The sequence below is a fragment of the Rhincodon typus genome, chromosome 10, assembly GCF_021869965.1.
Source record: "Rhincodon typus isolate 14 chromosome 10, sRhiTyp1.1, whole genome shotgun sequence".
In the NCBI taxonomy this organism is placed as follows: Eukaryota; Metazoa; Chordata; class Chondrichthyes; order Orectolobiformes; family Rhincodontidae; genus Rhincodon; species Rhincodon typus.
The window spans coordinates 66,395,542-66,409,305 of NC_063341.1; the positions used below are offsets into that span (position 1 = coordinate 66,395,542).

Sequence of the window (13,764 nt, forward strand, 5' to 3'; positions counted from 1 at the left end):
CTGAAGCTCCTTGGCCTGCTGTGTTCATCCAGCTCTACACCTTGTATATTAAAGGAGTTCTTTCTTGCTGCACCAACCTTCTCCCACCCTCCTCTGTATTTGCTTAAAACGTATCCATAATATTTTCCAGTTCTGATGAAAGGTCAAATGACCTGAAATGGTAACATTGTTTTGCCACAGAAGCTGCCTGACTTGCTGAGTATTGCCAGCATTTTCAGTTGATTTCAGAAGATACAAGCATGTTTGGCTTCCTAGGTGAATCAAGTCATCAGAGGCAAATATATTTACTTGAAAATGGCCTTCCCTTGTTTGCATACCCCTATACCGCAGCTTATCAGAATTCATTGAAAGTGATTGGAATGGAAAACTCTTCCATTCCTTCATGTGTGTTTGCAGATACAATTGTTGTCTCAGCTGGGAGAGATAACAAAGTCAAAATTTGAATCTGCAACCTTCTTCATGCAAATCCCTAAAGAGTGCAACATACTTAGCTAAATTAATTAATGCTGGTATTCAATTACAAAGAACTGTGGGCGTTTAAGTTTTTCACTCCTATAACAATTGTGTGAATTTCAATCCACATAAACAATTACAATTCCCAAGATGTCTAATTATCATTTTCCCAGTTTCTTTGGAATTTAGTACAACGTGATTAAATCACTTGCTGATGATCAGAAATCAGGCTGGAGTTGCTTACAGCAGCACAAAAATGCCAGTCAACAGTTACAGTACTTGGCAAACTCAAGGTTTTAACAGATTTACATGCAATTACAGCATGCATGTGGACAGTACTTCCTTTAACATAACATTATATAATTCTTGACTTTACAAAGAATTGACAAGTCCAAAAGAATTCACAGATTTTTGAATAAAGATTTAGATGTTATTGGATCTAGAACATAACTAGATCATATAAATGTGCTTAAAACCATAATGACATGTTAAACCAACAGTAACAAATGAAAACTCAAATGTGTAATTTATTAAAATTGAATATTCTGATAACCAGACTCAAGGAAAAAAGGTACAAATTCAAAATGACAGCAATCCAAATTGGCTCGGTTAACAAAAGTATGGCCAACGTAACATTTGTAAGTAATTAAAAACAACAGTGCAGAGCACAGAACTGGAACAGTGTACTAAACACGAAGAACAATTCTACAGGCGAAAGAATGTCAAATGGTAACCCCCCTCAGTGTTACTGGACAAGGTACAAAACTGCCAGATGCTAGTAACATAATTGAGTATAAGAGTTCTACTCCTGAAGCAAAATGCTGGCATCAATTAATGGTACCAAGTGGTATCATTCTTGTAAAAACTGGCTAAAACAGCTTTAAAACTAAGAGATGGCTAGCCCACGGTTCCACATTTGTAAATGTACTTCATTCAATTAAAAGTGCCAACAATCCTTAGCTCCAAGCCCAAATCATACTAAGGTACAAGGAAAACAGTATAGCAAATTAAAAGGTTTCTTTCTTAGAGCTCCAGTCTTTTTAATAGAAATTCATGACCTGCTAAAAACAATGGAAAATTTCAATTTATTATTTCAGAAAAGTAAACTGTAATCTATTACTTTCCAACATTTCAGGAGACACACTATTTATAAAATATTTATCTTTTGTGCATGTATTGTTCATTCATTAATTCAATGAGACAGCATAATAATAGGAACATTTGTAGGCCATTCAGTCCCTTGGACCCTCTCTGTCATTCATTAAGATTTTGGATGACCTCCAGTACAACTCAACTCCCCCACAATTGCTCTGCATCTCTCAACACCACCTTTTGGTCTCAACCTCAAAAGCTACAATTAACTCTGTAGACATTTTTTTGGAGGGATGGAGGGGCAGACGGGGAAGAGAGAGAAACAAGTCAATAAATGCGGAGCTGGAAAAGCACAGCAGGTCAGGCAGCATCCGAGGAGCAGGGAAGTCGACTCTTTGAAAGTTTTTGAAGCTTTTGGCCCGAAATGTTGACTTTCCTGCTCCTCGGATGCTGCCTGACCTGCTGTGCTTTTCCAGCTCCACATTTATAGACTCTAGCTTCTAGCATCTGCAGTCTTTACTGTCTCCGAGAGAGAAAAGAGTTCAGTTTGTGTGAAAACTACGCCATGATTTTACTCAGGTCAATTTTTTTAAACATCTTCACATTCTCAATTCTCAAAAAGAGGAAATTGTTTCTCAGTATCTAGCCTATTAAACACTTTTAATGTATAAACACCTCAATCCAATCCTTCTCCTCAAACCCCTATGCTGAAGGAATATTTAAGTAGATGTTTCTGGACTTGATACCTAAAGGCTTACCCTATAACCAAAGTGCTGAATTTGGCCAGTAACTCAAGTATCAGCAGTAGGTTTGACAGCTCTGCCTGACATATATTCCTGGAGATTTCATCACATGATCTCCAACACCTGACAATCTGCGGCCAAGATTGCAACTTCTGGAGCCCCATCACCCCATGCAATACAAACTGTCAGTGTTCTTAGAACATTTGAGCAACACACCAGAAAAAAAAACTTAAATACGTTGGCATTGTGAAACTAGCTCCTTTTTAAATAGCCTCATGTAACGCTTAGTTGGCCTCCATAAAGTTCAGTTAAAGAGGAGCTGCCTTTGAGCAATGGTCAAAAATTACACAACACCAGGTTATAGCCCAAACAGAAAATGCAAGCTTTCGGAACTGAGCCTCTTCCTCAGGCTCCAAAAGCTTGCATTTCAAATAAACCTGTTGGACTGTAAACCTGGTGTTGTGTGATTTTTGACCTTGTTCACCCCAGTCCAACACCGGCACCTCCACATCATTTGTGCAATGGAGTTATGGCCCTCTTACAGTCTCTTGCCTTAGTTGACCTCCCCCTCACCCCAACTTTGAATTATTTCCTGCAACAAATTCAATTAACTTGGTAAAACAAAGAACTGTGGATGAAATAAGAAAGACAAACAGAAATTGTTGGAGAAACTCAGCAAGTCTGGCAGCATTTGTGGTGAGAAAGCAGTTAATGTTAACGCTTCAGGATGCAAAAGGTCCGAAGAAGGGTCAGTGGAGCCAAAATGTTAACTTCGTTTTCTCTCCCACAGATGCTGCCAGACTTGCAGAGTTTTGCCAACAATTTGTTTTTGTTTCAATTAGTTTGGTGCTGGATAAGATGTGACGTATATTGTTAAAACAACAAGTTTTAAAAGATACCATTTTAAACAGGGTCTCTAAAGAAGGATGTGTACATTTTAAGTTACTAGAAAACTACTCTATCAATCTTACTTTTGTCACAATATGATATAAGCGCAATAATTTCTGCACAAGTTAGAACCAAAGTTGTTAAAATCATCAATTCTCATGAGCATACTCAAGTGATATTAGAAATATGTGATTGCCTTAATCCATCTGCTTTCCTGTTAGATATTCTATTACTTCAAAACGACTTGCCATATCATCTCGGGTCAGCACAAGATGTACTGTTCAAAAAACAAAATGCAGTACATTTGAAAAAAAATTCAGGCAGTAGCTTGATGATGATCTGTCTGGAAGGACATACAGACCTAGATTCAAGCACCAGATCCTTGAAGTTTGACGGCTGCCAGAACCCATCATTTTCTTGTGCAGGAGAGATATTCTTTGAATTCTTGAAATAAATTTCTACTAAACGTCTGGTGAAGGCTGATTTGTTTTGTGGCCCAGCTACACTATTCCAGAGACCCTGCTATGTTCTAATGATTCCTAAAAGTGGTACCTGTGCTCTGAAACGGAACATTTTTAAATTCACTCTGCTTTTGGGAGGGACTCATTTTGGTCTTTAGCTCACCTGCAATGATTGTACAGCCAGTCACTGTGGGACAAATGGACTGCCTTTAGGAGTTAAGATGATAGTCAAGAGATTCTCCAACATGGATTTTGTATGCATGATTGTATTTCCTTTGGCAGTTTGAGACATTTTAGTTGACAATATACGTGATTACATTCCTTGCACATCAGCTGTATGCAGCCATCATCGAGGATACATCTGCAACTCAGGGCTAAAGTTAATCCCATGAAAACCAATGCCTGTTATAAATTTGTTTTGTTTATCCACCATATGTGGAAGCTTGGTATCTTGCCACGAAGCATTCTGGAATCATTCTTTACTGCATAAATAGAGAAACATATATATTCAAAAACTTTATCCAGTACTTAATTTCCTACACTACAAAAGTATTTCATTGACTATAAAGCACTGTTCGTTGGAAAATGTATTATATAAACAAAAATTTTTCTTTCTAATGATGTCATTCCCTCTGGTTACTCTTTAAATATACATACAAGCAAAAAAATTATGGTATTACATTAAAGTATTATTTTATGAGATATTTACTGTCTCCCATGTCTTTTTTTTAAAAGAAAGACTACATTGCATAATATATATTGTGAAGTTCATAGATAGAGATACAGTTGTAAACATCAGGGGAGACTGAGATATTACAGTTACCAAAACAGCTTACAGCTGTAGAAAGTCCATTGCCATACAGTGTGGCTGTTTCCTGACAGGCGTCCCTAAAGTTAGTCTGGTTTTGTGAGTTTAGGATGAGTTGGAGTCTGTCCTATCGCAAGGGGCCTTGTGTCTCCTGATGTTTCTCTAACTCCATGCTCAGGTTATTATACTTTATTTGCCTTGACAGTCAGCTGTCCCACATACATTGAGATCATTTTTTTTTTCTGTAGTTAGTGCTGGACCGTGCTGCTAAAGGTCAGCATGGTGTGGAGATGTGCATCATCCATTTGTACTGGTGATTGCTTTAAATCCCTTCTGACAGTAGGTCAAACATCCAATTGTCCAAGGTACAGTTAATTTAGTGATCTCTCTCAGGTCTGTCCAAAAGGGCTGACTAACACGGCAGGACTAAAATATGTGCAGGGGTGTTGTCAAAACCAATGTCTTTAGTTTTTATTAAAACTGATGCCTCCAGTTGAGAGTTTCTAACCCACCTTCCTCACTCGATAAAGCTGGAAGGGACCAGGTGCCAATCTTAGCTTGCATTTCTATCCTTTTCCCAGGAGAGCATGATAAGTTGGGTTTTCAGAATCACAATCGATGGCATCCGATGAGTAGCTGTATAACATTGTTCCGAGGTCTAACGTGCGTCTATTGAGTGACTCCACATTGAACAGAGGCAGTTGCCATCAGAGTTCGTTGAGAATGATGAGCAATTGGATGGAATGTTAAATCTATAAGTATTCATATTGCGTTTATGAAATTTGTTAGCTTGTTGCTGGAAGACCTATACTTTGGAATCAGTAGGAAGAAGATTTTCTCACTTCTCTTGGATCTTAACTTCCGCCCTCAAAACTCTGACACTCAGCTCCTGCTAGCCCATATTTCCACACATGATATGATGCTTTCCTGACAGTTTTCCGCTGTTGTGGCTCATTATAAGCTATTAAATACATTTACAAAGCCTAGTTTCCAGTGCTTGCAGAGCAGGAGACCCTATTGCCATTGCTCCCAGGATTTTCCCTGCCCTGTTCCTGATTGCTACTAGACCCTTTTTCCAGAGTCCAAGAATACAATGCCTGCCCCCAGTTTTTCCAAACACCCAACACATCCCTCTCAGTATTAACCTTTCCCTATTGAATACATGCATCTCCTCAATCCAGAGCTCCACAATTAATCTCAGCAAATTCCAAGACTGCCCCTCTTCTGACAATTTGGAAATCAGGCTTCCATTTCTTCTCCCAGCTCTGGACATTGCCACCGATGCTAGAAGATGTTTATACTTTTTAGGTAGTCACTGAACATCTTGCTGTCAACCCTTGTAATTTTCCCATCACTGCTGCTAAGTAACAGCGTTCACCAGCTAATCCAACCTCAACCACGTATTTTACAATTGAAAAGGTAGGACATTTTAACTGAACAAAACAATAAAAACAGAAATAACAACTTGCTGCCTCTATGCAACGCTTTTATCATAAAATGTCCTAAGGCTGAAATAGCTTTGAAGTTAGACTTGACACCACATCACAAAGAGATGATCAAAAAACTTACCTGCCTTTGCCCAAGTCCATGACTCTTTTCTTGCTTCACTTGAAACTCTCACTAATCTTTGTTTGACTATTCTAATTTGGTTTGAGCCAACTCAGCAGCAGCATGGCACAGCACAGGAGGATACAATTCAGGCTGTTGTGTCTACGCTGGCTCTCCAAAAAGCTTATGATATTGCCAGTCTCCTGCCTCTCCCAATACCCTAGCATATTATTTCTATTCAAGTAATCTTCTAATGCCCTCAAATGCTTGAACTGAAACTGCCTTCAGCATCCTTCTAGGCAGTGCATTCCACAACCGAACGACTTGTGTGAAAAACTTCTCCCATGTCACATTTGCAAATCATTTTAAATCTGTGCTCTCAATTACATTTTTGACCTGACACCTCTCACAAGCACACATACATGTAAGCCACTTGGTCCTTCAAACAAGATCATGGTTAATCTGGTCTTATCCTCAACTCTACATTCCTGCAAATCCCTGATAATCTTTCATCCCCAAAAGTCTATATGCATTTGCCTTAAAAAATATTCAAAGAATCTGCATCCACTTTTGAGGGACAGAAATCCAAAGACTCTCAACTCTTAGAATTTCTTTTTCTCTCATTCCAAACAGGTGACCCTTTATTTTTAAACAATGACCATTAGTTCTAGGGGTTTTTTTTCCCTTTTAATTTCTATCTTTTTTTTCCCCACATGAAACTCTGGATTTGTTTGCTCGTTTTCTCTTTTGAGGAAATATACCTTGACTGTACACAAATCACCTCCTTTTAAAAGGTACAGCTGGTTTTTCCCGACAACCTTCAGTCTAGACTCTGTAACCCAGCTCCATTCTTGCCCCAGTGAAGTCATTCTCCCTCACTTAATCATTCTTACATTGGATTGCCTACTGTCCTTTTCATCATCATCCAAAATCTTATGATACAATGGTCAACATCTCCTAAACATTACTTCACTGATATTCGATTTACTTACTCACCTAATTTCTAAGAACCAGGTGTAGCAGTGCATCTTTTCTTGTTGGATTGGATTCATAGTGATGTTAGAAACTTTGACTAATATCTAGGAATGCTAGATATTTGCTCCGCTCCTTACACTATCACTATTCCAGTCAACATTTGAGAAGAAGTATCTCATTGTAACTACTTTATAATGTTGGCATCACTAATTTTCCTGCAGATTTGCTCCTCTACTACCTTCCCACAATAGATGACACTGAGTAACGTAATTGCACCATTTTTTGTCCTTAGCTGTACCCAAATCGATTCCATTTGTAAAATTTCTGGAACTTCCTTTGTCCCCAGCACTGCAACACTCTCCTCAAGTCAATAACTTCACCTCTCCTTTCTCCTGATCTTTTCTGAAAACTTTATACCAAAGGTATATTTAATTGCCCTTCCTTGAGCTAGGTCACTTGTTACCATCCCAATATATTTTCACATGGCAATCCCTTCTTACTTATTAAATGCGAGGCATTCACAGAAATGCACAATAACCCTGATTTAAACCTCATTACTTTCTCCCCTACTCTGATTGCATCTATTGACTTTCTATTCTCTACATTAATGCTATCTATCCTGTGCACCCTGGTACTCCCAAAATATTCTTTCTTGATTCCCACAATTCTGTCAAATTAAAGCCCTCCTAGCAGCACTGGCAAGAACTCTCACAAGGATTTCAGTCCCAGCTTTGTTCAGGTACAACCTGCCCAGTTTGTACAAGTGTTGTCTTCTCCAGATACAATCTCAGTGCCCCAGGAATCTAAAGCCCTCCCTCTTGCACCATCTTTCCAGCCAAATGGACAAGGAGGATTAGTCTACATTCTCCCAACATAATACGATGGAATTTGCGATTTCAGTAACAGCTATTTTGATAGTGACAACAGCAAGAACAAAGGGATTCAAATTCAAAGATGGGCACACATTTTGGAGGTGACAGCAATCATCAATGCTATTCACTCAGAGGAAAATGGCCAAAATTAAACCCTTGAAACTCCAGTAACTATGGTGCAAGATTGAATTTGACATTAATACTACAATTTTAAAAGAGCATACCTTAAGATCTATTGACAGTGGGGATATCATGAAATAATTGCTAAATACATAAAATATCTTGCACTTAAAATACATCTGCTATGCTTAGTGTCAGACTTAATTATGCACCATGAGCATCTGATTGACTCAATGTCTGACTACACAAGTGAAGAACATGTCAATAAAAACACAGCACAGTTATGAAAACTACTAGTGAATAATCAGTAAAAACACATTCAAATAAAAACCATCATGGATAAGAGCATTGATGAGATGGCTCAAAGAATCCATTTCAAAATTCTTTTGGCCATCTTTCTTTTCTAGTGGTCTGGAAATACAAAGCACTCAAAAATATTTAGCATGATTAACACCAATTTCATGTAACTGCTTATTCACGCTATAAAAGTAAGCCTAATAAGCGTGTTGGAGCAGATGTGAAGAACGTAAAGCAACAGGAACAAAAACAGAAATTGCTGGAAAAACTCAATAGGTCCGTCAGCATCAGTGGACAGAAATCAAGAGTTAATGTTCCTGGTCCGGTAACCCCTCTTCAGTAAATAGAAAATTTTGTTTCTCACAAGGACGTATTGCTTGGAGATATCTTATCCAATATCAATTTTTCATTTATTTATACTTCCTAGTAAAAGTAAATAATTACTTTTCCTTTCCATTTTGCATTTGAAAATAATAAAAGTGGAGTAACAATAATGTGCATGGCTCTACTTACTTTCCATATGATTGATAAATTTATTCAGGCCAATTTTTTTTTGTTTTATAGGTCTTTGACTTAATTCCAATATTAATCCTTGCATCCCTATATAGCCAGTCCTTGAACAGAATTTCAAGTTCACTGGAACTTCAATTAGATCGTAATTTTAATAATAGCCCATCAATAAATCTTACTTTCTTTTTGTAAATATCTCAACTATTATAATGCTCCAAATACCCCAAAATTATTTCAAATTTGTTTACATCAACAGTATATCTGATACATCCACTGGACCCTTGGTACTCCCATTATTTCTGCCTGACACATTGCACTGAAAAATGACGAGAGATGAAATTCAGAATACACTCTTGCAACATTGACTGTTCAGGGAATAGGATAACAAAGCAAAATCTTAGGGGAGGCAATGGCCCAGTGGTATTATCACTGGACTGTTAATCCAGAGACCCAGATAACATTCTGGTGACCCGGTTTGAATCCTGCCATGGCAGATGGTGAATTTGAATTCAATAAAAATATCTGGAATTAAGAATCTAATGATGACCATAAACCCATTGTTGATTGCCAGGGAAAAACCCACCTGGTTCACTAATGCCCTTTAGGGAAGGAAACTGCCATCCTTACCTGGTCTGGCCTACATGTGACTCCAGACCCACAGCAATGTGGTTGACTCTGGACAGGGATGGACAATAAATACTGCCTAGCCAGTGACATGCTCATCCCATTAATAAATAAAATCTGTATCATCTCTTAGGAGCATGTTTCCCAATGCAGTTTTCTATTGATTTTCTGATTCCTAAATAACCAGTTGACTTTCATGACAAATCTTGGAGTAAAACAGGTTCCTGCATTAAACCATAGGTGGAAAAAATAAAATCCAGAGATAGCACTGATTTTCTCAGAAAACAAATTCTCTTGCAAATTTCTGGGTAGATGGAAGTCAACACTGCTCTGCCAAAATTTATGAAGCAAAACTAATGGATGCACTTTGACTGCACCTGTTGCTTATGAAAATTTAAGAGTGAAACATATTCACAAAGAAATGCTAACTAATGACCAACTCTAAAAAGCAGTAACATTGTGAATTTGCTTTCCCGAAAGGTCAACATGTTAACAGTACAGTTTTAATAAATGCAACACCATGCATTAGCTTGTAATGTTTTCCAGAACATAGTTACTTTTACACTACCGTGAACTGGAAAAATCTTATGGACCTTAAATCGACAACAAAGAGTATTTCAGTAAATGCGGCAGAAAGGACAACTTTAAATTCTAGTTGCTGATTTGCATGGGAGATTTGTTAGACTCCAAGCAGTTTAAAGTGCTATTATAAAATTAGTAGTTCAGCACATGATACCATCAACCTAAAATCAATTTCCCCTTTAAGTGTTTAATTTTGATCTTTTGATACTCCTAAGAGATGATACAGATTTTATTTATTAATGGGATGAGCATGTCACTGGCTAGGCAGTATTTATTGTCCATCCCTGTCCAGAGTCAACCACATTGCTGTGGGTCTGGAGTCACATGTAGGCCAGACCAGGTAAGGATGGCAGTTTCCTTCCCTAAAGGGCATTAGTGAACCAGGTGGGTTTTGATACTCCAATTTCCAACATTAAAACACGATAACCTACTGTTGACAAGTGCAAGGCTTTTATTCAATTACCCCAACTCCAAAATTGACGAGATGGATAACTGAACCACAATGCTGGGACTATGTGGGTTTGAGGCCTTAACCAGAACGAATGACAAGTATGATCAGCATTAAGCACAGTTCCTACACGAATCAGGCACTAACAAACACTGAGACTGATGCAGCCGGTAGTGCTCATCGTTCATTGCTATTTGTATATTAAATGCAAAACCTCTTGTGTCTCTACAGATCTGCCAAAGTAGACGAAACAATGCAGGTACTTTACCGAGCAGGAAAAGGAGATGAAATTGGACTTTAATTGGAAAATGTGGAAAGGTGACAGAAAACTTCACTCTGGAGCTTAAGGCAGTTTGTGATGGAGGAAAGAACAGGTGGCTTAGGAAAAGTGACTTATTAAGAAGCACAAGGATGGATGAAAGCACTTTCAACAACAGTAGAGTGGAGGGAGAAGGATTCAATAAAGCTTGGGCTAGTCAGTCATTTACAAATTACAAATCAAAAACAAGGACTGGGCATATATTTAAAACAAGGGCAAGTCTCCAGGTTACAAATAGGTTCCAATCCTGAGTATATTCGTAAGTCAATTTGTACACAAGTCGGAACAAAATACATGATAAAATAGCTGTTCATTAGTATGAGCAAACTGTCAAGTCAGATCTTTAAAATTAATATTAAATGTGGGATCTCATTTGTAGGTAAAAGTGTTCGTATGCTCATTAAGTGGGAACTGCATGTAGTTACCAAAACAAGAGACAACCAACTTTAAACATTGTCTCTCAATTTAAGAGTTCTTTGGTATATATCTCCCTTTAAATTCCAAGTTATGGAATTGTTTCTTTTATAATTACAAAAGCAGTAGTTGGCAGAAGTGAGTTACTTTTCTGATTCACTTTTGTGCACAGCTGAATAATCAAAATGGTGCCAGAAATGGCATATACAGCATGTTCTGAAAACCTATGCAATAAGGAATTAAAAGCAAGAAACATTTTGAAGTATTTTAATGTTTTGCCAGATGTCTGAAAAAAAATTATAAAAACAGTTTTGGCAGTTAGGTTTAATCAACACTACAAAGAAAAATTCTATAATTATAAAAAAAAACAGAACTAAACAAGCACAAGGTAACTGCATAAACATTTTCAGGATGCCACAAAATTCAGAGATAAAGATGAATGCCAACAGATCAGAAGTAAATAAATATTTATTTCAATTTTGTTCTCTTCTGTTCGCACAAGCTGTCAAATAACTCTTGCTGTTAATAAATGCTATTGTAACCAATAACTGATGTGACTAGGAATGTGTTTAATATCATGGCTTTTGAGGTAGGCAAGATGGCCACATCGTTTTGTTTAAAGACAGTAGTTTGAATTAAATTTAGAGCATAAATTTAAAGCAAAATATTCAAATGTGAAATAATGCAAATAGCACCAGGCAGTATTATTGAAAGTATGCAAATTCCAAATGGGTGCAATTCCTCCAGCTGTTTTTCAAAAAAAAAGTTCACATTGACATTCACATTGTTGGTGAGATGAATTTCACATGGTCTTATGTTAGCTTCAACCACAGCTGCGCCACGAATCTGAATATCAGTCAATCCAGGCGGTGGATTCTTCAGGAACATGGGCTGAGATGAGCAGATCTCCTACATGTTTTGCCTCTGTGTGCATTGTTGTGTGCCATAGAAGTGTTAGGAAGAAAAATACAATGATTTTTAAAATCATCCGATGTATTCGTTTGTTTAAAAGACAGCTTTGCATTTAAGCTCTTTCAAGAGAGCAATGGATTGGAGAAAGGGGACAAGGGAATGGCGGTGGTCAGGAACATGAAGGAAAAAAAAATTCAATGGCTGGATTGAAAGAGGAGGTTTAACTCAATTGGTATAAAATTCAGAACTGAAGTCAACAAAATCTGCTTGAAATAAGCACCTACCAGTATTAAATCATGTAATTCTGTGCTCATCCCACACATGCAACATACATCATATAATATCCAAATGAGTTACATGTTTTCAAAGAACGGGTGCTTCAAAGCCTTTTCTGCCGTTATCCTAGTTGCTGGATTCAAATCTAAAAGCTTGTCTAGAAGGTCATATGCTAGGTCTGGAACTCTATTCCAGCCCTTTGTATCTGATGATCTAGCTGTGCTTTTGAAATCAGAGTCCCCCTGAATATCCTGTTTGACTGTTCTTGGTTGGCTGTGAAACTCTTCTTTATATATCAAGGAATCAGTCTTTTCATCATCCTTTCCAGTTGGACCTGGTACATTGCCAGCAATACGTAATCCCTCCTTTGGCTCAATTTTTTGGTTTGATATTCTTTTACTTGAACAATCTGTTCCTCGCAGTCTTTCACACAAAGTCTTCAAATCCAATTTTGGACATTCCTTGCTACATGAAACAGCTTTACCTAAAAAAAGTTGAAGTGAGTTAAATCTTTGACATACAGCAGCATACTTTGTACATAATGAAAGTATAAATAGCAACAGATTTTGTGGCATTTAATAAAAATCTACATTAAAAAGTACAGAGTGCTTTAAGCCATGGGTTGGCAGTGCTAGAAATATTAATTCCCATCCTGATCTGGTCTTCAACTCTGTAAAATGTTCAACCACCCATATACAAACAGATTACTATTACCAATCTATGGCAGGCTGATCTAGGAGAATACACTTAACATACTGTAAAATTTAGGCTGTTGTCTCTATCAACTTAATTAGCAAAGGAGGTGGTCACCCCTTGTACCATATCACCACCCAATATCACACCCATCCTATTTTTCAACAATACCTCTGTTGGCCATTACAAACTCCAACCTACTTTTAAGCATATTCATATCAATAAATCAAGAGGATCACAATGCACTCATGTTTCATTTTCCTAATATGCTGTTCATTTCAAAACAAAGTTAAGTGTCCATGATTGTTAGGATTGCCAATTTTACACTTCACACAGGACAGTGGGTTTTCCTTTGGCAATTCCCCTCTTTTTTTTGGGAGGGAAGGGAAGGTAGCAACAGAATAAGTGGAATTTGGCAGAGGACTGTCTCATGCAAAGTGTCCTAATTCCCAAGGGAGTTGACCATAGGCATTCTTGCATTGCAGTTGTACCAATCAAGGCAGGTTTCATACAGGGGCCAGGTTGGTCCAGTAGTACCATCTGCTGGAATCAATTTTCAGAAGCAACCCAACAATTTCAGACCTACAAGTAAGCCTAAAAACCGAAAGAACTGCGGATGCGATAAATCAGGAACAAAAACCAAGTTGCTGGAAAAGCTCAGCATGTCTGGTATTAGCTGAAGGAAAAAACAGAGTTAACGTTTCGGGTCTGGTGACCCTTCCTCAGATC

At 37.7% G+C, this 13,764-nt stretch overlaps 1 protein-coding gene and 1 long non-coding RNA gene across 4 annotated transcripts in view; one reads left to right on the plus strand and one right to left on the minus strand.

Moving 5' to 3' along the window:
* Positions 1-11,699, plus strand: part of LOC125484241 — a 15,485-nt gene extending 3,786 nt beyond the window's left edge. Inside the window, exon 2 of the long non-coding RNA XR_007263078.1 lies at positions 10,653-11,699. This is a non-coding gene — a long non-coding RNA (uncharacterized LOC125484241). The remainder of the gene's footprint in view (positions 1-10,652) is intronic.
* Positions 11,406-13,764, minus strand: part of cdc7 (cell division cycle 7 homolog (S. cerevisiae)) — a 113,571-nt gene continuing 111,212 nt past the window's right edge. For all 3 annotated transcript variants that reach the window (XM_048602169.1, XM_048602168.1, XM_048602167.1), the window contains one exon: positions 11,406-12,826. In XM_048602169.1, the coding sequence (XP_048458126.1) occupies positions 12,420-12,826 (407 nt within the window). In that variant the 3' untranslated portion in view covers positions 11,406-12,419. The remainder of the gene's footprint in view (positions 12,827-13,764) is intronic.